This window comes from Barbatula barbatula (genome assembly GCF_947034865.1).
Source record: "Barbatula barbatula genome assembly, chromosome: 22".
NCBI classification, from domain to species: Eukaryota; Metazoa; Chordata; class Actinopteri; order Cypriniformes; family Nemacheilidae; genus Barbatula; species Barbatula barbatula.
In genome coordinates this window covers 10,461,013-10,487,177 of record NC_136785.1, presented here as the reverse complement: position 1 = coordinate 10,487,177, position 26,165 = coordinate 10,461,013, and the positions used below count along the sequence as shown (strand labels likewise).

Sequence of the window (26,165 nt, the reverse complement as noted above, 5' to 3'; positions counted from 1 at the left end):
CATACACATGACATGACTGCAGTTTTGCTCTTCAAAAGTATCTTGTTTTAAGGATTCTCTGATATTGTTCTCTAGAAGTCAAAAATCTCAATGATATATTGACACTGCCTCTTCAGGAATGCAGGCTGAGCTGATAAATTGAGCTGAATTACAATGCCCTCCAGTGGAGGAAGCCATCCATGGAACCACGTACTACTTTCATCAGGGCCCATTGGGAGATCATTGAGCAACAGACCCATACCCTCACATCCATGATAATGAATTATTCCTCGCGCAAGCACTTTCCACTGCTGTGTAGATCCCCGTGTGGAGGCCTTCTATCCTGTGATTAATCCTCACATCCATGGAGTTAATAAGAGTGTATCTCTCTGATCTTCTGCGTGATCTGAGTCACGCTGAATGCCGACCACGTTCATCCGAGTTGTACTTGATACGTCTCAGATTTACCGTTTGATGCGGAGGAGGATCACAGCAGCAGTGGGAAGTGTTTACGAGGCTTTGAAACAGATTTAGTTGGAGAAGAGACTGATGGTTCTTTGGTTGTGTTGCGTGTGTGGGACTGTGTAGAGGCAGAGGAGCTCTATCAGAAGAGAGTCCTGACAATCACCGGCATATGTGTGGCTCTTTTGGTGGTGGGCATTGTCTGTGTGGTGGCCTACTGCAAAACCAAGTGAGTAAACAGCAGCATTATATCCATTTCTAAATGTTTTACTATCAACCATTTTAAACCCAGGCACACCTGAGATAAGATTTTATTGAATTTAAACGCATACATTTCATTTATTTCATCTATAGTGTTTATATTTCCAAAGAAAATGTTTATGTTTTATACGATAAGGAATATTAACCATATTTTATTATAGTAAATGTGGAATGTTTGGTGAACTATCCCTTTTAAAGCTGCAATCTGTTACCTTTGCCGCTCGATCGTCCTCTCTGTTTGCAACATAAAATTGCAGTTTGCTCCACACACTTATAGGGTTGCACGGTGTACCGGTGCTTTGGTAGCATTGCGATGCTAAAGCTTCAAAAAACCCACGATGCCGCTCTATTTTTAAATGGTAGTATCGCAGTACTGTAAGTAATGTTGCATACTGTATTGCGCAATAACCTTTACTTACATCTTCTTTTTGCTTTTTCTCTCCCACATTATTCCGTTTTTAAAGACTTAGACCATATAATGATTCAGTCAGTCATCAAGACATGGCTTCTTTATTAAATGAGTTGGTTGAACTTACTTTTCTTTACCAAAAAAGTTACGGATTGCAGCTTTAAATATCAACTTTGTCTTAGATATTTCCGTCAAAAGTGACACACACAGTACACATGCAAATGTCTACAGTGACATTGGTAAATGTAAAGATTTGTAAATACAGTAGAAGTTGTGTGATGTTAGATCACAGTATTAAACTGTGTGACATGTTGAATGTGTTTGTGGGCCGTTGTATGAGAGAGTGACACTGCCTCACTGTAGCCTCCCCCCCAGGAAACAGAGGAAGAAGATGCACAATCACGTGAGGCATAACATGTATGTGGATCACCCAAACCGTAACCTGGCCAATGGACCCAATCACCCAGGCCCTGGTCCTGAGGAGATACCCATGGTAGATGTACGTCACTCTTCTTACTATTTAATGTACTTAATATTCGTTTTAGTAGCATTAAGCGATAAGAGTGCAAAGGTTGTACACATACTGTTCCAAAATTAGTATTCTGGACCTTTAAACAATGTACTGTTAGTTGTATCAAAGTGTCTGGCACATGTAAATAAAGACTTGCTCTTTTTCTCCTCTTAATGTAGTACATCTCCAAAAACGTTCCGGCAACCGAGAGGGTCATTAGACACGGACCAGAGGCTCCTTTTCCAGACAGCCGGCAGTCTTCCAGGTCTCACCACTCCACAATCCGGGCCCTTTCTGCCACTCACAGGTACCAACTTTCGGGCTTTACCACAACTGAGCTATCTGTGTGTGTGTCTTAACTCCACGCTTTACTCATCAAGAACCAAGGTCACGCTCCGATTGGCCCCTACCTGACTCAAGCGTCTGTTTCCATCTTATTCAGCATTCTTTTCCCATTTCTGCACACGTCTGTGCGACTCGACGTGGAATCTGAGTCACCATCAATATTTCACTCTATTTAGAATGAAATCGGCACAGGTGTGAATGAGCGAACAGAAACTCGGGGGTTATTCACTGTGATCGCTCGCAGACCTCCCACTTCACGCTTGTCATTCAAATGGCTTCTCGTGCACACATGGGTCAAGGCAGTGGTTCAGACCATTCTTTTTCCATCAAGCCCCTTCTTTAAAAAATGCATGTTACGCACCGCCATAATCTGATCATCAGTCATTGCTGTTGCCAAGTATTTTTGCCAGATGTTGGCACTTAATAATGTTGAGTGACAGTGTCATTGTACAAATTAAGTCATTTAACAAGAGCGAATGATGAAGGTGTAAAGTTATAAAAGTTACATTCCATAAAACGTTTAATATAATGTTAAATAATCACTAAAATATCAAAAGCTACATTTTGTTAAATTACACCTCTTATCTAGAATAAGTAACAATACATTCAGTTTTTTTAAGTTTTAGAAATTAAATTGAATACAGACACATTAATGTTCCAATAAAAACACCTCCACACATTAGGAACCACTGGCTTAAGCCCATTATTGTGCACTTTTTCTGCCTTGTTTCCTTCCCTTTCCCTTCTTTCTCTTTCTCAGACAAGAGGGGAGAACGTGGAGTCTGGAGCGAACAGACAGCGTCCTCTCCGACTGTCCTTCCGGCATGATGTCATCCTCAGTGGGGACCAGTAAATGCAACAGTCCTGCGTGCATGGAGGCGCGGGCCAGGCGTGCCGCACACTGTGGCTTTACTGAGCCCCACCGGCCACCCCTGCAGTACGGCGACTCATTCGACTCGCTCGGGGACTCTCCGCATAGCGACAGGTGTGCCTCAGCGCCCCCTATCTGTAGCCATGGCACTGAGAAGCGCTTTAGTGTGTGCAGTAAGACTCTACTGCAGTTAAGTGTGCAGTCTCCGTTAACCCTGGAGACTGGCACAGGTGGCATGAAAGATTTAATAGCAAATGTTTAGGTTCAAGAGCAGTGTCACTTGTGGTTTGTTACTAGAGATAAGCAGGATAGGGAAGATGTTAGCAGGGTTTTCTCAGTTTGTGTTTTACATGGGTATGGTGAGGGATCTATGCACTGGGTGGGATGGTGAAGACATAAGTTTGCTCTCTGTGATCTTTCTGGACCCTGCGTGTTATTTTTTCGAGTTGACAGATCATTGGGAGGTTTTTTTAAATGGCCCATATGGTCTCATTATAACAGCCAGTTTTGTAGTGCAAATATATAAAAACTCTAAACTTAAGATACATTTTCTAAACAAACTATTGCTTTTCGAAGCAAGTAGGCATGCAAATGCACCGATATATTGGTCAATAATGCTAATTTTTTTAATTGGACGAGAGTATAAAAACAGTCAATAATCAGAGCCGATAGATCCCGTCATTTAAAACAGGACAGGAAAATGCAATGTATTAGTGCTCTGTATATAGAAAATGTTAAGAAACATCACCAGTTTGATGTTCAATATTAATAGTCATTATGTGAATTAATAACATTCAGAAAGTTAAGAAATATAAAATTTATATTGAGAATCTGTGTCAATATCCGTAGATATGACTCTGAATAATCAGCTATCGGTATCGGTGGATAAATTATTTTATTATAAAGTTTATTAGTTTATTTTTATATTTTCTTTTAGAAAACAAGTTTTTTACTAGTTTTTTTCATGGGTCACTATCCTTCTGTTGATTTAAGAATTGTTAGATATTTGTACTGGAAATATAAATAATGAGTAGGAAATTCATTTTTTGCAGTATATTTGGCTGCAGGTCAGTAAAAGGTGATATAAAGATAGAGAAAAATAATATTTAACAAAAATATATTGCTGGATAAGTCAGAAAAATGTGTCTAGCTAAAAGGAGAGAAATAAATATTTTACTTAGCTCAATTTTATGAAGTTTTGTCTCGTTTTACAAAACAATTATGTAAACATCCTTAAAACCTGATATATTTAATTAAACGAAAAGCTAACATAATTTTACATTTTTGTTCTTAAAACAAGACAAATGATGTCGGGATGTGGTTGGAGCTGAGGTGCCTGGTTTGCTGAAAACACTTGACACTCAAGCCGCCGCGCCCTTAAAGGAAAAGTTCATCTCAAAATCAAAATTGTGTTATTTTTTTCTCACCCACGTGATGTTCAACATGTTTAAGACCTCCTGGCGTCTTCGGAACACAAATAAAGATATTTTAGATGACTTCCAAGAGGTTTCCAGGCCTCCTCATAGACATCATGGTTATTGTTGTTGTCAAGATCCAGAAAATAACTAAAGACATTGTTAAATTGGTCAATCCACTCCTAGTGGCTACATTTTTTATTTATATAATTCTTTTATTGTAAATAATGTTTTTGTTTTTAAATATAATTTTTTTACGATAGTTTATCACAGAGGGCCTAGACGAGGCCCTGAGGGTTCACTACTGTATTGTGGGTGTTCTGCCACTCATTCAGCTACCGTCCTATCTTCCAGGTGGATGCTGCACGCTGGAGGTGGTTGAGGACTATATACTGTATACATGATAATACAGTACACAGATGTTCTGGCCTGGCTGAGAGTGTTAGAGAGGGAGTCAGGGTCACGCAATGTTCCAGATACGCTGTTTTTGTATCGAGGCAGAGAGGATCTAGCCCACGGCCAGCTGTATTTACAGTTATCTCTCGCCTGCAAAACACCCACGCCGCCGTATGAGGGCCAAAGCGGGAGGATTTATACCGTACGGGGTTCATTAAGTCAACAACAACCGAACAACACATTATCTCAGGGGTGAAACGAGTCTCATGTTTTGCTCTGCGCTTTCTCTCCTTTCACCTTTCTTCCTTATGCTGTGTGCCTGACTCTGCTCTCGAGCTCTTCACATGTGTGACAGAAGAGCGGCTGTTTATTCATGCGCTTCAGTTCGAACGCAGTCTCTCAGACCAACATTTTCTGTCAAATGCTTCAAGAAAATGTTCCGTTTATATGATTAAGTGCAGCGGGATGCGTATTAACAGACGCGAGGTTGTAAGGCAAACGCAGTCATCCATCTGTGTTGTGTGCAGCAGTTAGATTCTGAGCCTGGACAGGAGCTTTGACGTGGCCCTCATTTGTTTCTGGAGCGTATACTTCTGCTCTCATTTGCTATTGAGCTTTCAGCTGCCTTGTCTTAATGTACACACTATCATTTGTCTAGTGCCATTGCATGGTGGGGTTTAATATATATTCTATACTGTTAACCTATGAGACATGGTTTCCAGCTTTTCAGTCTAAGAAGAATTTAGAACATCTGAGTTCCACCTGGTCACAACCATGTTCCCTGTTGTTTTTCTCATTCGATTAAACTTTAGGACTGTGACCAAGATATAATAATTTTTATATACACTGCCGGTCGGTCAGAAGTTTAGAATCCCTTATATATATTTATTTATTTGTTTTATAATAGTATGCCCATCAAATATTGGAATAACACAATTGTAATGCTGGGAATTATGTTGTGACTTAAAGCATCTAAAATAATAGAAATATGAGTTAATGAGCTGATCGTAAATACTTTTTGTTTTGGTTGACGGATCCCTGTGTTTCCATTTTGAACTTGAAAACATTTGACTCATGTTCTTCTGTTCCACACAACCTTCTTCTGTCCTGTCCTGCTCTGGCTCGTCCTCCTCTCTCTCTGTCTTTCTCTCTGTCTCTCTCTTTCACCGCAGGTATGTGTCGGCCCTGACCACGCCCGCTCGCCTGTCTCCCGTGGACTTCCATTACTCACTGCCCCCGCAGGTGCCTACCTTCCAGATCACGTCTCCCAACGCCAGCCACGCCATGTCTCTGCCCCCTGCTGCTCACGCTCCTTACCCGCCGGAGGAGGACCAGCCTCTCCTGCATCGCTACCAGGTGCCCCTGCACGAGGCCCGGGGCCACGAGCCCTACCGGCAACAGCAGCGCGGCAGCTACCTGCGAGACAGCACCGGCAGCCTGCCCTCCAGCCCCTACCGGCTGGCTCAAGACGAGGAGTACGAGAGCACCCAGGAGTACCTCTCCTCGATGGAGCAACCAAAGAGAAGCAGTCGGCACTGGCGCAGGTCCAGACTAAATGGCCACGTGGCACCGCGTGGCTACCAGCCACCCCGGGACTTGGGCTCACGAAGCTGCCTGTCAGACAGTGACTCAGAGGAGGAGGAAGGTGAGAGCACGCCCTTCCTCAGTATGCAGAACATGAACGCCGCCGAGTCCTCCGCCCTCTACAGGCCCGCACCCGACACACGGACTTCTCACGCCCAGAGCGGGCGGCACGGGCCTCGTGCCAGCACACAGACCAGACTGACGCACCCGCGCCCCAAACTGGACAATGCACCTCACTAGAGAGACCGCCACCTATCCACAAAGGCGATCTACTATACACATGCACCTATAAGAAATATTTTTATTTTATATAAAGCTGACAGATATTCTAAACAAATGAAATATTTATTTTCATTTTAGCAAAAGTTGTCTACTAGTTAACAGCAAAGACTTTTTTTATAGGGAAAACTCTATTTATATGTACATTTTGATTTACAGCATAAAAAAGATGTGCCAATTTTTTCACAACTTAAGAAAAAATAGAGTAATATTGTGGTGCCTTTTGCTGTATGCCGACGCCAGAGGGCCAGTGGAGTTTTTTGTAGCCTTTCTTATACGGACGCCTCATTTTTTATACTCATTTTCGTTGTCTCTTTTTGGCCTTTTCCCTTGATTTCCTTTCCAGGTTGTGTTCTTTTGGGAACTGACCCCCATTTGAACTGTGACATTGCCCTCTTTTACACCCCCCATCCCTCACCCCCCCACCATCATGCAATATAAACCACTCTAACATAAGGTGTATGTTTACATGAATTTGATCCACCAAGATGTTTTATGGTCATGTTGCTTTGCCAACAGGAAATCAATGACAAATGCAATCGGGGCTCCAACTCCTCGGTGAAAGTGTGTCGGGAAAGACGCGATCGTGAGCGTCTGACCAAACGTGCGCTGCGGAAATCATTTCGTTCGGTCGTGTTTTGTCTTGAGGATTCTGGTAAATACATCCTTAAAACAAGATAAATGCACTTGAGAGGCAAAACTGTGTAAGATAAGACATTGAATGAAGAGTATTGATCTTTGGCAAATACGATTCGCCTGTTTAAACAGTAACTAAACGTTTTTTTAATTCCAGAAAACAAGTTGTCTTATCTCATGCAATTTTATCATGTTTTAATGAGTTTAGACTAAAGAAAACAAGACAAAAATCAGAATGAAACAATTATCGCAGTGCGTAGCGATAATCAGCCGAGGCCTGACTGTGGTTCTGAAATATATGCTGCTGTTGTTTAGATTTACGCATGCGGGCACCTGATGTTTTTACAGCTGCCCTGCCTTGACTTGGGTTGTATCCCTTCAGGGTAAGGTCTGTCACACGGGAGCCTTCTCTTTCCAAAGGGGATTCTGGGTAAATGTGAGGGCGCCGTGGGCTGGGCTAGCAGCTGGTTGAGTTGAACTTGGCTGTCAGTACTAATAGGTTTTGACAGATAACAAAGAAATACAGTACATATAGTGTCTCCCACCCACCTTCCCTCATTATCAGCACATCCATCCGGTAAGTGCGGCCAGCAGAGAGAGATAGACATAAACTTAGAAAGAAAGAAAGAAAGAAAGAAAGAAAGAAAGAAAGAAAGAAAGAAAGAAAGAAAGAAAGAAAGAAAGAAAGAAAGAAAGAAAGAAAGAAAGAAAGAAAGAAAGAAAGAAAGAAAAGTAGGGATGGAAAGTCTCACAGTGTCTCAGGACTTAAATCCACTGCACATCTTCCTCTAGCACAGGACTGAAGAGAGCCTGACGTCAGGTCGGCGGACATGCCTGATCTCCCTTTGGTCCTAGTACTCCAGAACAGGAAACATAAGAGGCTGTTCACACAGGACACGCTGTTTTTTGTATTTTCTAGAATACTTAAATACTAGCATTTCTCTTGAGATCAATTGTCGGCAAACGACCAAATTGCAGAAGAAAAATGATGCCGTACATATAGTGCTCATTTTTCTTATTTAAGTAGCCTATTTCATTTTCTGAAGTCTTTTTGATTAGAAATGAACAAATATGAGTTATTGTGCAAGTACTTGAAAAATCCAAATTTTACACTAATATTATAATACACTGTGAAAAAAAGTATTTTACAGAATTTTCAATTAATACAAATTGCTGTAAAAACAACTTTTAATTACATAAATAATCTGCATATTTACAATTTGGGTGTAAAACATCATGAAGAATATCATGAAAAATATGTCATTTTACTTGCCGAGAAATGTGTTTTTACATTGTTTTTCTGACGCCAAGCTGCCGTAATTTAACAGTTTTTTGACTAGGTTTTTCTAATATTGTACTAATAACACTAAAATAATCATTATGAGTTATAAGAATGAGTTGTTGGGTCAGATTTAACAGGAAATTGAATTTTATGTCATTTGACTCATGACCCATGTAAGGAAAAGTTTGTAAAGTAACCTGCAGTTTAATGTTTCAACAGAGATGGCGAGATATATTTTTTTTACCATTTTATGGTGTATTTTGGTTCGTTCCTATTATAATAGTGAAACGTTATATTTTCGCATCCCTGTAAAATCTAAATTGTGGGTATCACAAGAGGTTTTAAAACAGGAAATCCGACTTAAGTATGTTTTTTTGCACTTATCTTGTATTCCATTTAACTTGAATTAATTTCAGTTCCCATGACACTTTTTTAGGCTGCTTGGTGTTAAATAAAGTTGACACCTGTAAGTTATAAAGCTATGGCAGATACATTCTGAAAGGGATGTGTATATTTACACAATGCCACGCTTCTGTTGAGTGTTTATATTAATGCACGTATAAATGCTGTTCAGTTCCGCTGCTCTTTGTCCTGTGTGAACAGCCCCCAAACAAACACAAAACGAATAGCTGTGAAAATGAATAGGGGTCATTCAAATGGCAAAATATGCAAACTTATTATTCTACTTGTGTTGAACTGAATTTCATTGTTTTGAGATGAGAATCGCATGTTACGTTATAAGTCCATTTATTTTCCACATATTTCATATTTGTTTCATATTCACAACCAGCAAAGCACCAAATAGTGCAGTCCGTTCTTCTACTGGTTATCATTAATGTATGCTCATTAAAATCATACCATTTTTTTCATATGCAACTGTAGTACAAAGCCATGCCTCCATCTTCATTCTGAAGCACTCGCTGGGTCCAGACCAAACCAAACAGCTGCATTGACTGTGTCTGCATTGAGAAGAACGCCTTAGATGAAGTGTATTACTGTATAATAAGCTGTCTTCACCTGCTACAAAGAGCATCTACAGTTCGCAACAGCTTGCCTGCTTATTGGAAAGATGGAAAGAATATTCTTGTCAAGAGAGTCAATCGGGTTAGGCACATAAATCGACACCAAATATTGGAGCAAGATTTAGAAGTAGACAGATATGTGCTAAATATGTATTCATGTACTTCTTCCATAAAAAGTGAGTTGTGGTTATTTTGGTGAAAACCCAATAATGTGTAAGTTAGATCCTCACCGAGGGGTTAAATGCTGTATTGTAACAGCCGAATGAAATATCGTTTTATTTTTTAAATGAAGATGCAACTTTGTGTGAAGTTTGAAAAAGAATGACTCTCCTCCAAACACACACGTATTTTGGGTCTTGTTTGTATGTTTGAGAAATGCCAAAAAGACAGTGCTAGTTAGATTAAATGTGATATCACACATCCCCCAGCCTACGGACGGTTGCGTCCTACCCCATTACTTCTACCCCTCTTCTTTTGTTTATTCCCTCGCTTGAAACGTTTAAACACCTCACCTCTGCATGTCCTTGTGGTCAAGGTTAGATGAGTGCATGGTACAAGCAGCAGATGAATTTATTCCTCGAGTCAGTGAAAGTGTATTTTTTTAACATTCAGCAATAAAAAAAGGAATCCCCCATGTCCATTCTTGAAAAATGCTAGAGGTTTAAAAAAGAGAGACACACGCCACTGTCATAGATTGTAAAAAAATAATAAAATGAAACACCTGTTCATATGAGAAAATAAATCTTTCTTGGTATCATTTTGACACATGTGCCCTATCTGACCTGTTGTGCGTCTTGTCTGTGTCAGATTTTTACAGCTGTCTCTTTCCGTTGACGGAGTTAGAGATGAAACACCGACCCCGTGCCAAAGGATTTGCCATTTCCACTGACACAAAACCAGGAATGCTGGGAAGAACTCATTCAGTGTGAGCAGATGCCAAATACTGATCACGATATCAGACTTTTGCACCTCAAGTCCAAAAATCTGAGTTCACATTAAAAAAAACTTTGATTGCAACTCTAACTATAATTTATATTCATTTAGATTATTATATTTCTTTCTTTTTTTTAGTGGGGCTTTAATTTTGGTTTTGTGACATCACAGTGTGCAAATTTTGTTTACACATCTAGTGGTGAGGTTGTGAATTACAACCAACAGCTCACTCCTCTCCCTTTCGAAGCACTACTGTGGCTGACACAGAAATAAGGAGTAGTTGCGTTTTCACTTCTTTTTGAAGGAAAACATGTATTTTGATTTATGAAACATGCTCTGTAGAGCAGTTTGTCCATTAAGGGTTACTGTAGAAACAACCGTGTGAACTCCATGCGGTGTGTGTAGATAGAAATAGACTATTCTAAGGTAATAAAAACATAATGCTTCATTATGTAAGGTCTTTATACACCTGTAAAAATATTTTTTATCTCATATTATATATCTGTCAATAGATCATCCAAAAATATTACACATTGGACCGTGAAGTCATTCTTGGATAACATGGATCAAGAGGTTTTATGAAAACTCTGCCAGACATGCTGTCAAAAGGGGTCATACCAAGTACAAAGCTATTTTAATTCTGATGTGTCGTGTGATAAAATTGCAATGTGCAAATACATTACAAAGTTAGAAAAGTACACACTAAACAAGCATATTAGTGGTCTCAGACTTTTGGACCCAATCGTACACTATTATTATTTTAAACACCCACATTTTTAAATCATGTGAGCATTCATGGAAACTCAAAAGTTTGTGACAGTTTTAAAACAAATTATTTTACACAAGAAAAGTAAAAGCCGCTCTATAGGTCACTTATAGGAAAACAATTTGTGCTTCACAAGCAGAGGAAGGAGATCAGAGTGACTTCGAGGGACTTGTTCCCTTCACTCCAGCTGCACACATCTAAGCCGTAGTGTTGAGTCCTGTAAAACATTTCCAAGACATCCATCTGGGGCTCATCATGGGCAACACTTCTCTTTCTCCTCGATGACCCTGATCAGCTCTGGGTTTTATGTGTTTCTGCGCTCTCCGGTCAAATATGAAACATATGTGTCACTATACTGTTGTTATAGCTGCCAAGTAAACTTGAACTTATGGGTTTATGGTAACTTAATTGTTGGACTCCAGTTTTTCTGTTTTGAATTTCACGCTTATAATTTTAAATGGTTATTATTTGACTGATTTTACATGGTAAGTGCAATAAACCGTCATATGATGAGTATGTTATCTCTAACATATGACGAGTTGAGGATAAGGTCTGTGCTTTATGAGTTCATGTGCTGTAAAACCTACATTTGAAGTCTTTTAAATCTTAATCTGGATAACCTTTCTTCAGGAAAATCTGATATCATGACATTGTTACTTATGAAGTAACACAATCTGAATGATCTAGCCTCTAGGTTGTGAAAAGCTTCATTTACTCTAGGCTCAATAGATTCAGTATTTGGCAGGTATCAGCAATGTTTTGTGATAAACAACCTACGTTGGAATAATGTGTGAAATATTTATCTGCAGTTCCTGAGCATTTGTGTGAGGTCAGGCTTTTGTTTTTAAGAAGACTCTGGGTAGGCGAACCTCCATCGTGTCTGGAACCAAAACCATTGATCACATTTCATTCAAATCTGTCTTTCTTCAGTCACGGTAGCAACAACATAAAAAATACTTTTTTTGACTGATAGCATCTATGGAATGTTTTTTCTTGGTGTGAACTGTTCTCATAATGATAAAATTGACTGCCTTTTACTGTTATTTAATGCAGAGATCTGGTTCCTCGTGAGACGAGGTCTAATTATTGAAAGGACTAAAGAAACATGTTCTCTCTGGTGAGCTAAGGTGAAGGTGTGTATCTCCTGATAGGAGAGGCATTTGGGTTGTAAACTTGGCAAATGTAGCTTCACCTTAAAAGCGTGTAAAAATTTCCCAAAGGATCTGGCATGTCTGTTCCCATCCACTAGTTGCCGAGCATATGTTCTCCAAAAGATGATCTCATTAATTTCAGATATGGTAACAAAACGTGAAACACCTCTGACAAATGTTTTTTTCAAACTTGCTTAACAATACAACAGGTGCTCTGTGAGGGATGTGCTTTCATTTCCTAAATAAATTTGTAATGGAAATTAATTGAATCGTCACTAAATCGAATCCGGTATCTTAAGAAAATTTGACTAAACAATTTAACCACAACCGCTATCCTGTCAGCAGTTGCTTGTTTGGCCTCAAGCAAAAGTGGTAGATTTGCATATAAGGAACAATACAATTCCTATAAATATATTTTGTTTTTATCTTTTGTTGGGTCAAAAAGTGACAGACCCAGAATAACACAAAAAATAGCCCTTCATTAAATGAGAACGTTAAATGAGTGTTGAGTAGTTTTAATGCAGTTTAGTACTTTAAAATGAACGTTTACTGATAAAAACATTAAAAATACAATAAATGATGTTATGACCAAACACAGACCAGAAGTTACCTTTGGGTGAGGCGCGTGCTTCCAATGAAACCGTCTATATTTGACGTAACGTTGGCTTAAAACAACCTGGTGTTGGTTAATTTATAACAGTTAGGTCCGTCGCTTTTTTCCTCTTCTTGAAAATAACAAAGAATTTGTTAGATGTTAAATGAAAAGGACAAAATATATAAAAAACACTTACAATAAAAACTTGGACGACCTCAACTGACCCGGAGTTTGTTAGTAAACATAAATGTGCCTCCCTCCCTCCCACACGCACGCATGTTTTCTCAGTTGCTGCCATGTGGGTGTGAACATTTTTCCATGAGTTAGACAAGGCTTTGAAATGAAGGCTTTCAACACCTTGATACAATTGATCACAAAATAATAATATGACGTTAATGTGACTCGACTTGACATCCGTTTGAAAATGAATAGAAAGACATGAACAGCAATATTGAAGAAATAAGGAAATGTCGCAATGAAAAATACTCAAAATTTTCTAACATCACACGTATGTAGACAGATTTTTTCCCATTAAAGCTTACAATGTTGCAACAAGCAGAGACATGATGCCTCCAAACCATCAATAAGATTCACGAAATCTGTAAACCGGACCTGCCAACTTCTTTCTTACCTAAATTTTGTTTTCGACAAGGCACACCTCAATCCACATGAACCATCATGCATCCACAGACACATCTCAAAACATCAGTTTACTTCAGACACTTTCAGTGTATGTTTATGCACTCTTATTGGAAGTCTTTTAGTGATTGTCCTCTGATAACATTTTTAAGTTTTTTAAAATGCAGTTTGGCCTCTAAGTGTAAGCAAAGAACAAAGATGATGTCACGTTTTCACTTATTTTTCGAATTTACGAAACACATTCTGTAGAACAGTTTGTCCGTTTAGGGCTACTGTAAAAACAACGTGGTTAATTCCATTTAAGGGGACCAAGCGGCAACTTTCCGATAGCTCTCGTGAAGCCAACACGGAAGTTACTTAAACTGCAAATTATCGACTGGTCACTACAGACTGGCTCCAAAAGAGAGCAAAATCTCATTGAGCCCCATGTTAAAATTGTCAACTTTACAGCAGAAAAAAACATGTTTACAGCCTGATACAAAAAATTGGTAGCAAATTTTACCCTTCATGACAAATGTGAGGAGGGTGAATGTTTTATAACTCACCCATTTAACTTATATTTAGCCTTATAATTCAGCAAAATAGGTCCGTGGACACTGGAGGGACAAGTGGCTTCAGCAAACCAGGCACCTCAACTCCAACCACATCTCACCTCTTTGCCCATTTTCGATTATCCGGGAGTGAGATGCACTGCCCACGATAAGCTTCAAACAGCTCCCCAGAAACCTATGGGTGACGTTACGGAGACTCATCCACATGATATACAGTCTGTGAAGGGACCCGTGGTGTATGAAGATAGAAATGTATACACCTGTGAAGACATTATTGCAATTCTGTCAACAGATCCTCCAAAAAATGTGAAAGATCACCAAAAACTAAATGTCATTATTTACTCACCTTTATGTTTTTAAAAACCGATATGAGTTCGAAACTCATGTCTGTTCCATGTTTCCATGTTTTTGGGAAAAGTATGGCTTAGGCATCCTGATATTAATACCTCTTTTTGAAGAAAATAATTAATACCGGTTTGGAATGGCATGAGGTTAAATTATTTTTCATTTTTCAATGTTCATTCCTGGCTGAACTATTCTTGTACAGGCCATTAGTTTATGACAACACATCAAAGAATGTTAATTATCTTTGCATATTGAATCGCTTTTATCATGACAGGATTGAATGGAGAGACCACACTCCCGTGTAGGGTGAGCTGCTACCGAGCCTCCACACGATCTGCTACAACGAATCAGCATTTCATTTTATGTTTGATTCATGGCAGCACATGATGAATGTTTCTGTGATCTCTGGTTGAGTGTGGTGCTTTCGAAACTGTGGTCTGCAACATCTGATGGTTTACGTGTCCTGTTGAAACAATACACACATCAATCGCTCAATAAATGGCCATTTCAACATTTCTGCAAAAACTTGGCAGATGAGCAGCGTATTGTAGCCTACAACTGTCGTCAGCCTCATCCTGAATGCTGAATACCCCTTAAAGAAATATTCTGGGTTATTCACAACATTTCTATCAACTGCACCAGTGTCCTGCTGGAGATTACCATGGAAAAGTATTTCCACCAGAAATGTCTTAAAGCAGACACTGGTAAAACTATAAATTGATGAAATATTATATAAAAATGGGTTTGCGAATTGCAACCAATGACTCACTCCACCCCTCACTTTCGAAGCACTATGGTGGTATGCGCTCTGTAGAGCAGTTTTTCCTTTAGGGCTACTCTAGAAACAACATGACGAATTCCATGTAAGGGGACTCACAGTGTATATAGATAGAAATAGCTCATTCTAAAGTAATAAAATCATAACGCTTCATTATGTAAGGTCTTTATACACCGCTGAAGACATAGTTATGTATATTATATTGATTTCTGTCAACAGATCCGACCAAAACTACACATAGCCCCTTTAACCAGAGGGCTGGGGACCAAAAAATAACTATTTTAATTAAAAAAATAACTATTTTTGGATTCTTAAAAGTTAAGTACATAAGCACATTTTAATGAAATGTTTTTTTCAAATAATTTTTAAGTTAATTTTTCTTCATTTTTGTAAGTTTTTGCACATAGTTAACTGTGAAATTTTTCACAAAAATAGTCAGATTAAAAATGAGCTAATCAGCCAATTTGATAGTTGAACAAGATGGCGCCGTGAGTTTTTCCGTACACCATGGTCCGCAGTCGAGTTTTTGGGGTCTTATAACACTGTATTTTTAGCTAAAAAATAATAAAGTATTATACCAGCGATGTGACAGATCCTCTTTACATTGCTAAGCACTTTGTTAAGCCAAAACAACTCGATAGTTTTGTGACCAGAAATGAGTCTGCCTACTCTAGCGTGGCAAAAGCTGATCTTGTGATCTTGAAAAGTGTGATCTTGTGCAACTAGCCCATTGAACAACAGTTTATAATTATAGATTAGCATTTTAATATAAACTATTAAAATCACTGGGGCCATAACTGAGGAAGATCATTTGTTGAAAGCAGAAGAGGATTATTTAATGACTCTATAGCTGATAACTGCAAATCACTGATGCTGATAAACTCACTTACTTTGATGCAGTGTAAGTGCACTAGGAAGTCAACAACAGCACAAACCATTCGTTTTGTGTGTATTGGTGCTTAAAACTCCACTAAAACCAAATATAAGGTAACATGTTGAATGTCGCTCTGCTAAATGAGTTTAAAGTTTCAGGCCTCAAAGCCCAGCGTTTAATAACGGACAATCCTGCCAAGAATTCAGATAAAGTTTAAATACAGACAACACCACAGTACGAAATGAAACAAAACAATATTTTACACAAGCTCAAACTTCCATACACAAAATTATATTTAACTGTCTGTTTAATCTTCAGCCCAATAATAAGTAACTTTCTTTGTCCTCCTGAGACCAACGAGGTCACATGAGCTTCATGGATCTCCTGACAGACATGTGTTATATGTGTTGTACTTTGACTGCTGTAAAGAAGCAATCAAAATGGTAATTCAAACCGTATAAACCTATATATCAAAAGAAATGAGGTGTAACACAAGACCTCCTCGAACGAAAGTGAATTTCTTTGATGTGCCCCCGTGATAAGAGCGCAGAGGATAAATACACGCTCTACACGCCGAGGCTTGATTTTTCCTTTCTTACCCTGGAAAAACTCAGATGGACATCAGTCAAAAAAAACTTTTATTTACATTGGCGTAGGTGTCAGGAGAACTGTACAGGCACGCAGATTTACAACTTGCATGGGGACAAAAGAGTTGCATTCTTAGTTTCTTCGCTCATTTAAATAGTTTCAAGGGGCATCACGAACCCTGATAAAAATCTGCTGGGCCAAGTGCCGCATTTCTGTATTGATGTTGGTAGAGATTTTATTGCAGCCATTTGTTTGTTGGAGCAGGTGAAGAAAACATTGTGTTATACATTACTACCTGTCTTAAAAGTAGAATTTATACACGGGGTGATAATAGATAGCGCATTCATCTTTATGACGGATGCAAGGTGTCATGTTAACACATTAACAGATAACATTAAGTTCAGATCCAACTCATTTCTGACAGATTTGAGTGCTTTTTAAGGTCATATGGTCTTCTCATTCACGGTGAATTGTTTTATGACCAGCACCAGCACCTGCTCTTGAACATTGACCAGTTCAACCTTTAAAATGAGGGCATGTAAATGACAAAAACAAATATTAAGTCATTATGCTGAGTTTGCAACATGTGACCACAGGGAATGTTGAATCCAGTTCGGGATTTACACTGGACAATCATTATCTTATCAAGGACACTTGGTAGTAGCCCATTATTAAAAATATCCCATTGACATGATTAGCTTACTGTATTTTGCACATGCGCTGTTCTCCATGATATTTCACCAGTATGTGGTCTTTACCTTTAATCCACTGGCCAGATACCTTCAGAATTCCCAGTGTGGGCTGGAAGGAAAACAGGGAGTGATGAGCTGGAGTTGATGATATAAGAGACGGCGGAGCAGAAGTGAACACACTGCTGCTAGTTGCCGCTGTTGCTTTGGCTCCTGGTTTGCCTTCCCTCCACTGTAACTATGACGATCCTGTTTGTGATCTCGGTGGGCCTGATCCTGATTCTCGGCAGCTCTGCGCAGAAGCCTCATCCCTGCAGTAAGACTTTCTGACCTGTTGTCCTAGCCTGTTTTAAAAGAACGAAACAAACTTTTGATATTATGTTCATTTTTTTCAAACAGGAGAGGGTAAAAAAACTCAAATATGAACAGATGAATTCAGTAGAACTGTAGGATTTTTTTGCTGTATATGTATTATGAACAAACAAAGACTACCTGCAAGGGATAGTTTAACCAATAGATAAAGACACCCTTTTTTCACCTTTAAAACCTGTTAATCAGCACAAAAGTAGACATTTTGAAGAATGTCTTGAGTTGTTTGGTTATCACCATAGTTCAAAATATCTTCACATGTGTTCTGCCGAAGAAGGAACGTCGCATACAGAATAGTAAAGGATAAAAGAATTTTCATTTTTGGGTTAACTATCCCTTTAAAAGTAATTCAACAATAAATAATTGTCCTGTGTCCATTAGCAGATGTTATCATTTGCGCTCTTTTATTGATACTGATGGTTTTGGATATTTTAAGCTTTTTACCTTTCATGAATTCCAGGGTCTCCTCCATTGCTTGAGGGGAAACTCACTGTGGTAAGTGACTGACTTGAAAAGAGCATTTAAAGTATTATTGGTGTGATTTTCAGCCATGAGAAACATCTTTTTCTTCTATTCAAACACAGCTTGTCCCAGGGGAGAAGATACGCGTTTATGAGAAATTCTATTATGATGCTATTGGGCAAAATGTTCGCGTTATAGCCTATGGAAAGGAAGACAACAAGACCATCTTTGCAGACAGGCTTTTACTCTTCAGAGAGGTAGAGTAAAGTACCACAGCTTTTTTCAAGAATTGAAGATACTATATTGTATAATGCATAATTTGTGAATGTGTTTTGTTATTCCACAGGGTGTCAAGTATGAAATCCACAATCACAACCAGACCTGTGTTAAGACGGCATTGAAGGAACCGTTCGTACCTGTCGAGGTTCCCCATGATGCCCACTTCTTGCATCAGTTAGTCGTGGGTAGCAGCTCTAGACCAGGAGAAGGACTGCTTGTTAATAACTGGGAAGGAATTGTGCCTCAAACAAAAGGTATAAGAATATATTATTTGCTAATTCTGAACGATTCTTATAGTAACCAGTCGTGTTTATATATATATTTGGGTGATATATGCATGCAAAACCCAGAGACAATAACGGGTGACTAATAATATTGGTTTATGGCAAAATAAATCACAATATATGGAGATGTGAGGTTTTAGAAGGACAGCAGCGATATTCAATTTGTGAGCATGTACTTCATCTGTCTGTTTTTGTTATGTTCATTGAGGTATATACAGCAGTTACTATGTTGATCTATTTATTCGTACTTTTTTGCACCACTATTCAATAGCGTATATTGTCTATGATAAAGCCAGACACTGAAAATATTTGTTAAGATTTTCAAATTTGTTATCAATTGAAAATGGGTTTAACGTAATACAATTGAATTGGATTAACTTCATAATTTTTTCCAATTAAAATTACTCAAACAAAATAATTAAAATCTTAACAACCAAAATTAGAGATTTAGAAAAATTTTGATTGGAAATTCGATTGTATTCCCAAAACGTGATTTTAACTATTTTTTTTGTTAAAAACAGGAACATAATTCTAGTAAGTATATTTGAAAAAAATATTTTCATAAAATCTACTAGGCAGATAATCTTTTCTTCTTATAATCATTTACTGTAAAATATAAAATAAGTCTTCTTTCTAAACACAATGAAACCATTAAAAATCTGCAGTTGTTTTTGCTTAGCCAAACCAAATTTATTTTCCCTAACTAGTAGTCTTTTTTTCTTCTGCAGAGCACTACTTCATGTCCTTCACTGAGTTTGGCTGTCTGCCTATCTACAGCATCTATTTTACAGAGAAAATGGATGTAGACATCATGACAAGGTTAGTGTTTGGTCTGTCCCACGCTGTAACCAGTTCTGTTTTACATTATTACCAAAGTCCCACTTTTATACCCAAGCCTGCAATCCTGTCTTTGACCTAACCTTAGACTGATGAGGAACATCAGGAGATTATGCAACTGTTGTGCCTCTTAACCTATTACATGTGTTTTTATAGCCTTTTCTCTTCCTCTGATCAGAGCTGTTTTCTTGCATGAATCACACGCACATGAATAAATCACAACAAATGGGTGCCTTATGAACCTTGTAAAACACAATTTCTTTATCCTGTTCTACATAGTAAACTTCAAACAAAAAAAAAACACCTCATTCGATATAAAATGATTGGTAAATTGATGTTTGTCAAAACATGTTTTTAAAATCAAAGGGCATTGGTTGGTTGATAAGAATGCAAGTTTAAGATTGACAAGAATATAGTGTCAGATTTTGGACAATGGTTAACCCATTCTCTCTTACTGTAGCTTCTACGACCTAGTCAATGGAATAGACAACCCTGAGGTCTTCATCCCTCCATCATTCTGTGATTCTGTGAAACTGCTGGAAGCCAAAGATGACACAGTGACAAATTTCTTTAAAGCTCTCCTATAAGAGGACATATGTGTGTTTGTGTGCCTAGTCCAAACTGCACTCTGGCCATAATAAAGACCCATTTTAACCTAATAAACAATAATGTGGCTATACAAACTATGCCTACTGCACATGTTTTATTCTCATGAAGTTCAAATACAGTCAAACAATCAATTCCATTTCTTTCATAAATGACGTTCTAACTACAAGGAAAAAACTAAACCAAATGATAACAATGTATTGTATATACAACTGGAACAAAAATGTTGCAGGTTATACAAAGAAAACTATACAATGTCCAGTGCCTGGTATCACAGAATATTCCAAAAATCTGCCTCCGAGTCTTAAAGGAGAAAATTGTAATGTTGAGTGTTCACTCATGTTCACATTTCACAGGTTTAGAGTTGAGTTAAACCCACAGCACTGAGACAAATGAGCCATTAGCAGCCAACAGGTGCATAACTATTATTTGTAAAGGATGTCGTAGTGCCCCGGTCGGTAGAGGAGGAAAATCTTGGGCTCCCCATCTTCTGGAAATATGTGGTGATTGACCGTTCCTCCTTCTCCTCTGTCCATGTACTCTACCTGGATACAGACATTTAAGACCTGAGCCAGAGCAATGATGTGAATGTGGTCACTCTCTTTGGACATTGGCTCCACCTCCTGGTCAAAACAGAGGGACATACTGGCTTAAATGTTGCAAAGTCATTGAGGAAAAGGTTACTTGAATAAATACTGCTTGACAAAAAAAAAATCTAAAAAACAATGTATGCAATATATTCTATTGTGATTTAAGTACTTCAGTAATATCGTATGCGACTATATATTTTATGTGACTACACAAAATGTACTTGAAACTTTTAACTTCTGATTTAAAAAAAATCTTATTTATTTTCTCCCCTTCTGTTTTAAAATAATCTCAAAATAATGGGATCAGAATTGTTGCAATATTCTGAATACATAAACTATAATCTGCAAATAAATATAGAGAGTTTCACAAACAATTTTTTACGCAATCTACGCAAGCCAATCGGGTAATTTCAACTTTCGTTGACCAATAGGGCTCGTTCTGACTTCAGCAAACATGGTGGATAGTGGCGGTCTAAAATGTCTCGGTTTATCCCATTCCGGAATGATCTCTGCTGTGTTTAAACAGTTTATTTTCAAACTCTTTGCCAAAAAAAGGATGTCGATCCTTTGACTATGATCTTGTGCACACAACATATTCTCAAATTCACACAGCAACCCCAAAAGTAAATGATGTAAGGCCTAGTAAAATTTGTGTTTTCGAACCTTAGCAAAGTAAATATTGGTATATGTATGATCTCATACTGTGAATGCATATATACATTTGCTTTTTTCGTTTTTTTAAATAAATTTTTTCAAAAAAGATTTCAAACAAACGTCTTTCACGTTGTCATTATGGGGTATTGTTTGTAGAACTTTGAGGAAAATAATTAAGTGTATCCATTTTGGAATAAGGCTGTAATATGACAAAATGTGGAAAAAGGTGAAACGTTGTGAATGCTTTCCGGATGCACTGTATATTTATGGTTCGCTTTTTGTTCGTATGTGGATTTAAAAAAAAATTGAAACTCTCTAAATCTATTTGCGGATTATAATTTATTTATACAGAATATTGCAACAATTCTGATCTAATTCAATTCTGATTTATGTTACCTGTTGGCAAAACTCTCGAACTGTGCGGCCGCCCTCAACAAAGTGCTGGAAGAACTCTTCCTCTCTCTGCAGGTAGCCGGAGGTCACCAGCCGCAGATACACAACGATATAATCAGACACGCTCTGCTCATTAAAAGAGCTAAGCAGCGCTCCTACAGACGGTTGCTTATCACATGTCTCAATTAGGTCCATGAACTACAATCAAACAGATATGAGGAAATGCATTTAGGAGGGAAAATTTACAAAACAAACTGCATTTAAAGAAAATACTTACTGTGTTGTGAAAATCTTCAATGGTGAATTCTGTGAACCCTTGGCTCACTAGATCCAGTTTACTCTTGGCAGCAATCGCCTTGAACCTGCCAAGTTGTGTAACCACAAATCATTTTAGAGGAATGTACCAAAGGTAAGAACAGCGATTTAAGACCATAACCACGATTTCTTTACTCTTCACATATAGGCTCAAAGGGACAGTTCGCCCCCCCAATAAATTGTCATAATTTACTCACCCTTGAGTCTATCAAAAGAAGATATTTTGAAGAATGTAGAAAAGCTAACCATTCTTACCCACCGTAGTAGGAGAAATTATAATGGTAGTCAAAAGTGCATCAGAACGGTTTGCTTTCTTACATTCTTTAAAATATCTTCTTTTGTGTTATAATAGAACAAAGAAATGTATAAAGCAATTTTTCCTACTATGGTGGTCAATGGTGGTCGAGAACTGTTTGGTTATAAGGATTATTCCAAATATCTTGCTCTGTGTTCATCAGAACAAAGATATTTATACAGATTTGGAACAACCTTTTCATTTTTGGAAAAACTGTTCAAGGTGTGACACAGTTAATAACCACAGCCAATCTGAACATATTTAATAGAGATTTTATAATAAAAAGGGGCAAGGTACTTATCATTATGTTTCAAAAATATAAACTGATCAACCTATAAAATATTGGCATTCAGGTTTTCAATCGTCACTTAATGCCTAGTTAGCAGTGTAATCCCATGCACTTGAAAGTAGGCTGGGAGGTTACCTGTGTAATTCTTTGCTGTTGTCAAGTAAAGACTCCAGATGTGAGAAGCCAAAGGCTCTGTAGAAACAGTTTCCATCTGGTCGTGTTTTGCGTATGGATAAGTACTTCTTTTCTAAATCCTGTTGACAAAATAATTCACATTATTGAAAAGAACACGAGGAAAGCTGGAATGGATATACGTTCATAAATAAACATTAGATTCTCTTTTCCCTTTGGGTTATGTGACAACAGCACGAACACACACCTGCGTAATGATAATTAATAACGTCTGGGAGAGGAGATGATGACAAACAAGATGCTTGACAAAATTTACTGATGAAAAAGTGTTCTTACTTGTATTTTCTGCTGGTAAATAGAGTCGTTTTCGGCATACTCTTTCTTAAGGATAGCCAAATCCTGTCTTTCCGACACCAGAGAAATACTGGTGGCTATCTATAAGCACAAGCAGACTTAGTTAAAAAAGAATCCATGCAACCTCTTGCAAAATTACACGTTTTTCCACAAATAATGTTAAATAAAATGATGTGTTGTTTTTAATCATTTGCACGATTTTAAGCCCTTAAATAATTTAGTAAACATGTGTATTGTTTTGGAATACGTGCTTCTGTGTGTAAAGGACTGCAGTCTGTGGATCAAGCAGCCAAGTCTTTCATGACGTCATGTGTTAACAAACAAAAACAGTAACACAAAACGATTACCTCTAGCTGAATTCTATCTTGCTGTGCAATAATGGCCTCATCATATCCAAGACAATTCGGCCCTGTCAAAGAATAAGTACATTTTAGTGCAAATATGTACCATTACCTTAAGTCGCTTTAAACACCATCAATGCCACTACACGAAGAATGTAACGGATTCCCCATACCGTATTTTCTAGTCTAAGATTTATTGTAACATTGCATGCGATTAACAAAACATAAATAGGGGACTATCTTCGTTTCTGAAATGGTTATATTTCGGAAATTATTTTATTTCACACTGTGTGTTATAAAACGTCAACAATGAACTCACTGCTTTTGTTATTAGCAGATTAGTAGCCAGCTAGCTTCGCATGCGTTCTATTAGCATGGCTTACTTAAACATTTTTACATAACAGCTAAACAAGTGCAACGCGCAGTAACAACACATTACTGTTTGAAACTGTTATAAAGCAATTCTGACCATCGCTCTCTTTTGAAGAAATCTCCTGCTGTTTCTCCTCCGCCATGTTTCTGCTGAACACTCATTTCCGGTCACCTGACAGGAAACGCTTGAGATGAAGCCACTTCCGGTGGTATCGTTCTTGTCGCTGTTTTTTGTTTTATAAGCAACATTTATCAAGTCAAGATTGACTAATTTTAATCTCTGCTGGGCAAAGTTAATAATAATAATAGAACTTTAACATTACTGTATAAACAAAAGTGTATATTTTTCCATACACAAGCCATATATAAATATCCATGCCTGGAGGATCTAATAACTAAGAAATCTTGACGTTAAAAAAATGTCCCTTAAATTTGCAAACGTATTGAAAAGCATGATATTTAACACTGTCACATGAGAAAATGTCAAACAAAGCAGTAAGGCAATTCAGACTTCAAAGATTTAAATAAGGGTTTATTTCCTATGTAACAGGCTCCATGTAAGGACAATTCAAACACCCATTGTAATTTATTACAGTTTTGAAAAGAGAGCAGAATGCTCAGTGTAAGATAGGAATGGTCGGAGGATAGTAAATGGTCGTCTGGAGAGGTAGCTGGGTGCTCAAGGGAGACAAGTTGTTCAGGTAAGATGAAGGTCAGTGGGACGGTGGTCCCAAAATGTGATAAAAGCAATAAAATCAGTCAAACTGCTTTCAGTCCATGACTGGAGGATCACTTTGCAGAATCTCTGTTTCTGTAGTTTTCCAGGTTGGCCAGAACCCACCCAGCTGGTCCCAGGATAGCCAGGGAAAACATTGTCAGACCAACTGCTGTCTCCTGACAAAGGACAAACATTTGTTAGGTAACCTTTCATCAGTAAGTTACTTGTTTGTTTGTAGCCTTGTTTTCTGTGATGTCACTGCATACAGTCATAGCACGCAACAAACATAACTGTCTAATCTAATAACCTTCATCCTTAGCCTATTTGTGAAACAATTACAACTATCTTTATGAAACGAATTATTTGTTTAGTTTATCATGTAAAATAATGATTTACTTACGCAATTAGCTAAAGAACAGTGTAAATACTTCTATCATCCTGAGGCGGCGCTATTCTACAACGACCTTCCGAATCACCGCTGTCTATTTCAGTTTGAACCCAAACACCTCAATCGGAAATCAACGCGAAAATGTGGTCTATTCATAAAAAATATATTCAGTAAACGGAGCCCAACTGGATATTTATATTTGAGCTGATCACATAACCCGAATGTAGGGGTTGAACGGAAAGGAGGTCATGGCGTGCCCGTCTCGAGATTCTAAGAAAACAATTTTCTCTTTACAAAAGACTTACAGCAGGGCCAATAGACTCCTTGGCTGGTCGTGTGGCGATGTTGGCTCGCCGGGTTATGGTCGATCCCCGCAGAACCGGTGCGGTGCGGATTCGAGCGAGTCCTCGCAGAAGTCCAGACATCTTGTTCTCTGAAAGGGAATGAGCTTTTTGCGTAACGAACAGGAACAGGAAATGTGACACCGGAAGCTGTGTTAGAATTCTGCAAGCGCTAATGGGACTTGTAGTTTTTTGCGGCCTTAATGTTTCCATTAAAAATAGTCTTGCATCGTCACTAGTTTTGCATTATGTATTTTTTTCACTAATGCATCTGTTAAATAACCCTAACTAATGTTAAATAACACTGACAGGCAAGGTTACGGTTAAATAATAATAGAACACTTTAATATGTTAATGTTTTCCAAGACTGTCAAGCCAAGCAGAACGTGTTCATTCAGACAGTCATCGTCAGTGAGATTTAGGCACTAACCAGCATATTATGTAATATAGTCCTACAGAACCGTGACATAGGAGATAGCATTTTTTTCATTTTCCTTTAGGCCTATTCTAGTGTATTCATATTTAAAGTTTTAAAGGTACAGACTAAGGTTCAGTTTCCTTGACAGGGATCAAGATAGTCCTGAAAACAACTTGCACTGTCTTTAAATCATCAGTCCTATTGTGCTGTCTCAAAAATGTTTTTTAAAACTACTTATTTTTTTAAACGAACAAAGGCCTAGTCCTGGTTTAAAGGTCAATTCAGTGAAATTTAGCAGCATCTAGTGGTTAGCAACCAACGGCTCACTCCACCCCTCCCACCTCCCTTTCGAAAGAACTATGGAGTC

General features: G+C 38.1%; 4 protein-coding genes across 13 annotated transcripts in view; 2 read left to right on the top strand and 2 right to left on the bottom strand.

Annotated features, from left to right (window-relative positions):
* nrg2a (neuregulin 2a) overlaps positions 1-7,764 on the top strand; it is an 82,346-nt gene extending 74,582 nt beyond the window's left edge. For 3 of the 10 annotated variants that reach the window (XM_079486412.1, XM_079486411.1, XM_079486409.1), the window contains 5 exons: positions 568-670; positions 1,475-1,610; positions 1,802-1,929; positions 2,728-2,952; positions 5,822-7,758. In XM_079486412.1, coding sequence (XP_079342538.1) covers positions 568-670; positions 1,475-1,610; positions 1,802-1,929; positions 2,728-2,952; positions 5,822-6,473 — 1,244 coding nt within the window. In that variant the 3' untranslated portion in view covers positions 6,474-7,758. Of the gene's footprint in view, positions 1-567; positions 671-1,474; positions 1,611-1,801; positions 1,930-2,727; positions 2,953-5,821 lie in introns of all 10 variants that reach the window. The other 7 variants (XM_079486410.1, XM_079486418.1, XM_079486415.1 and 4 more) reach the window with 4 other exon arrangements.
* Positions 7,765-17,461: 9,697 nt separating this feature from the next.
* epdl2 (ependymin-like 2) lies at positions 17,462-20,289 on the top strand. Its single transcript, XM_079486310.1, has 6 exons — positions 17,462-17,677; positions 18,191-18,225; positions 18,315-18,449; positions 18,539-18,725; positions 19,484-19,574; positions 20,053-20,289. Exons 1-6 carry the CDS (start codon positions 17,602-17,604, stop codon positions 20,177-20,179), a joined length of 651 nt encoding a protein of 216 aa, XP_079342436.1. The 5' UTR covers positions 17,462-17,601; the 3' UTR covers positions 20,180-20,289.
* On the bottom strand, positions 20,281-24,144 carry otub1a (OTU deubiquitinase, ubiquitin aldehyde binding 1a). The gene is made up of 7 exons (XM_079486309.1): positions 24,031-24,144; positions 23,568-23,629; positions 23,203-23,301; positions 22,870-22,988; positions 22,113-22,197; positions 21,839-22,033; positions 20,281-20,821 (listed from the first exon to the last, which is right to left on the bottom strand). The coding sequence occupies exons 1-7, from the start codon at positions 24,074-24,076 to the stop codon at positions 20,624-20,626; spliced, it is 804 nt and encodes a 267-aa protein (XP_079342435.1). The 5' UTR covers positions 24,077-24,144; the 3' UTR covers positions 20,281-20,623.
* Positions 24,145-24,439: 295 nt separating this feature from the next.
* cox8a (cytochrome c oxidase subunit 8A) lies at positions 24,440-25,478 on the bottom strand. Its single transcript, XM_079487098.1, has 2 exons — positions 25,345-25,478; positions 24,440-24,827 (listed from the first exon to the last, which is right to left on the bottom strand). The coding sequence occupies exons 1-2, from the start codon at positions 25,462-25,464 to the stop codon at positions 24,723-24,725; spliced, it is 225 nt and encodes a 74-aa protein (XP_079343224.1). The 5' UTR covers positions 25,465-25,478; the 3' UTR covers positions 24,440-24,722.
* Positions 25,479-26,165: the final 687 nt, after the last annotated feature.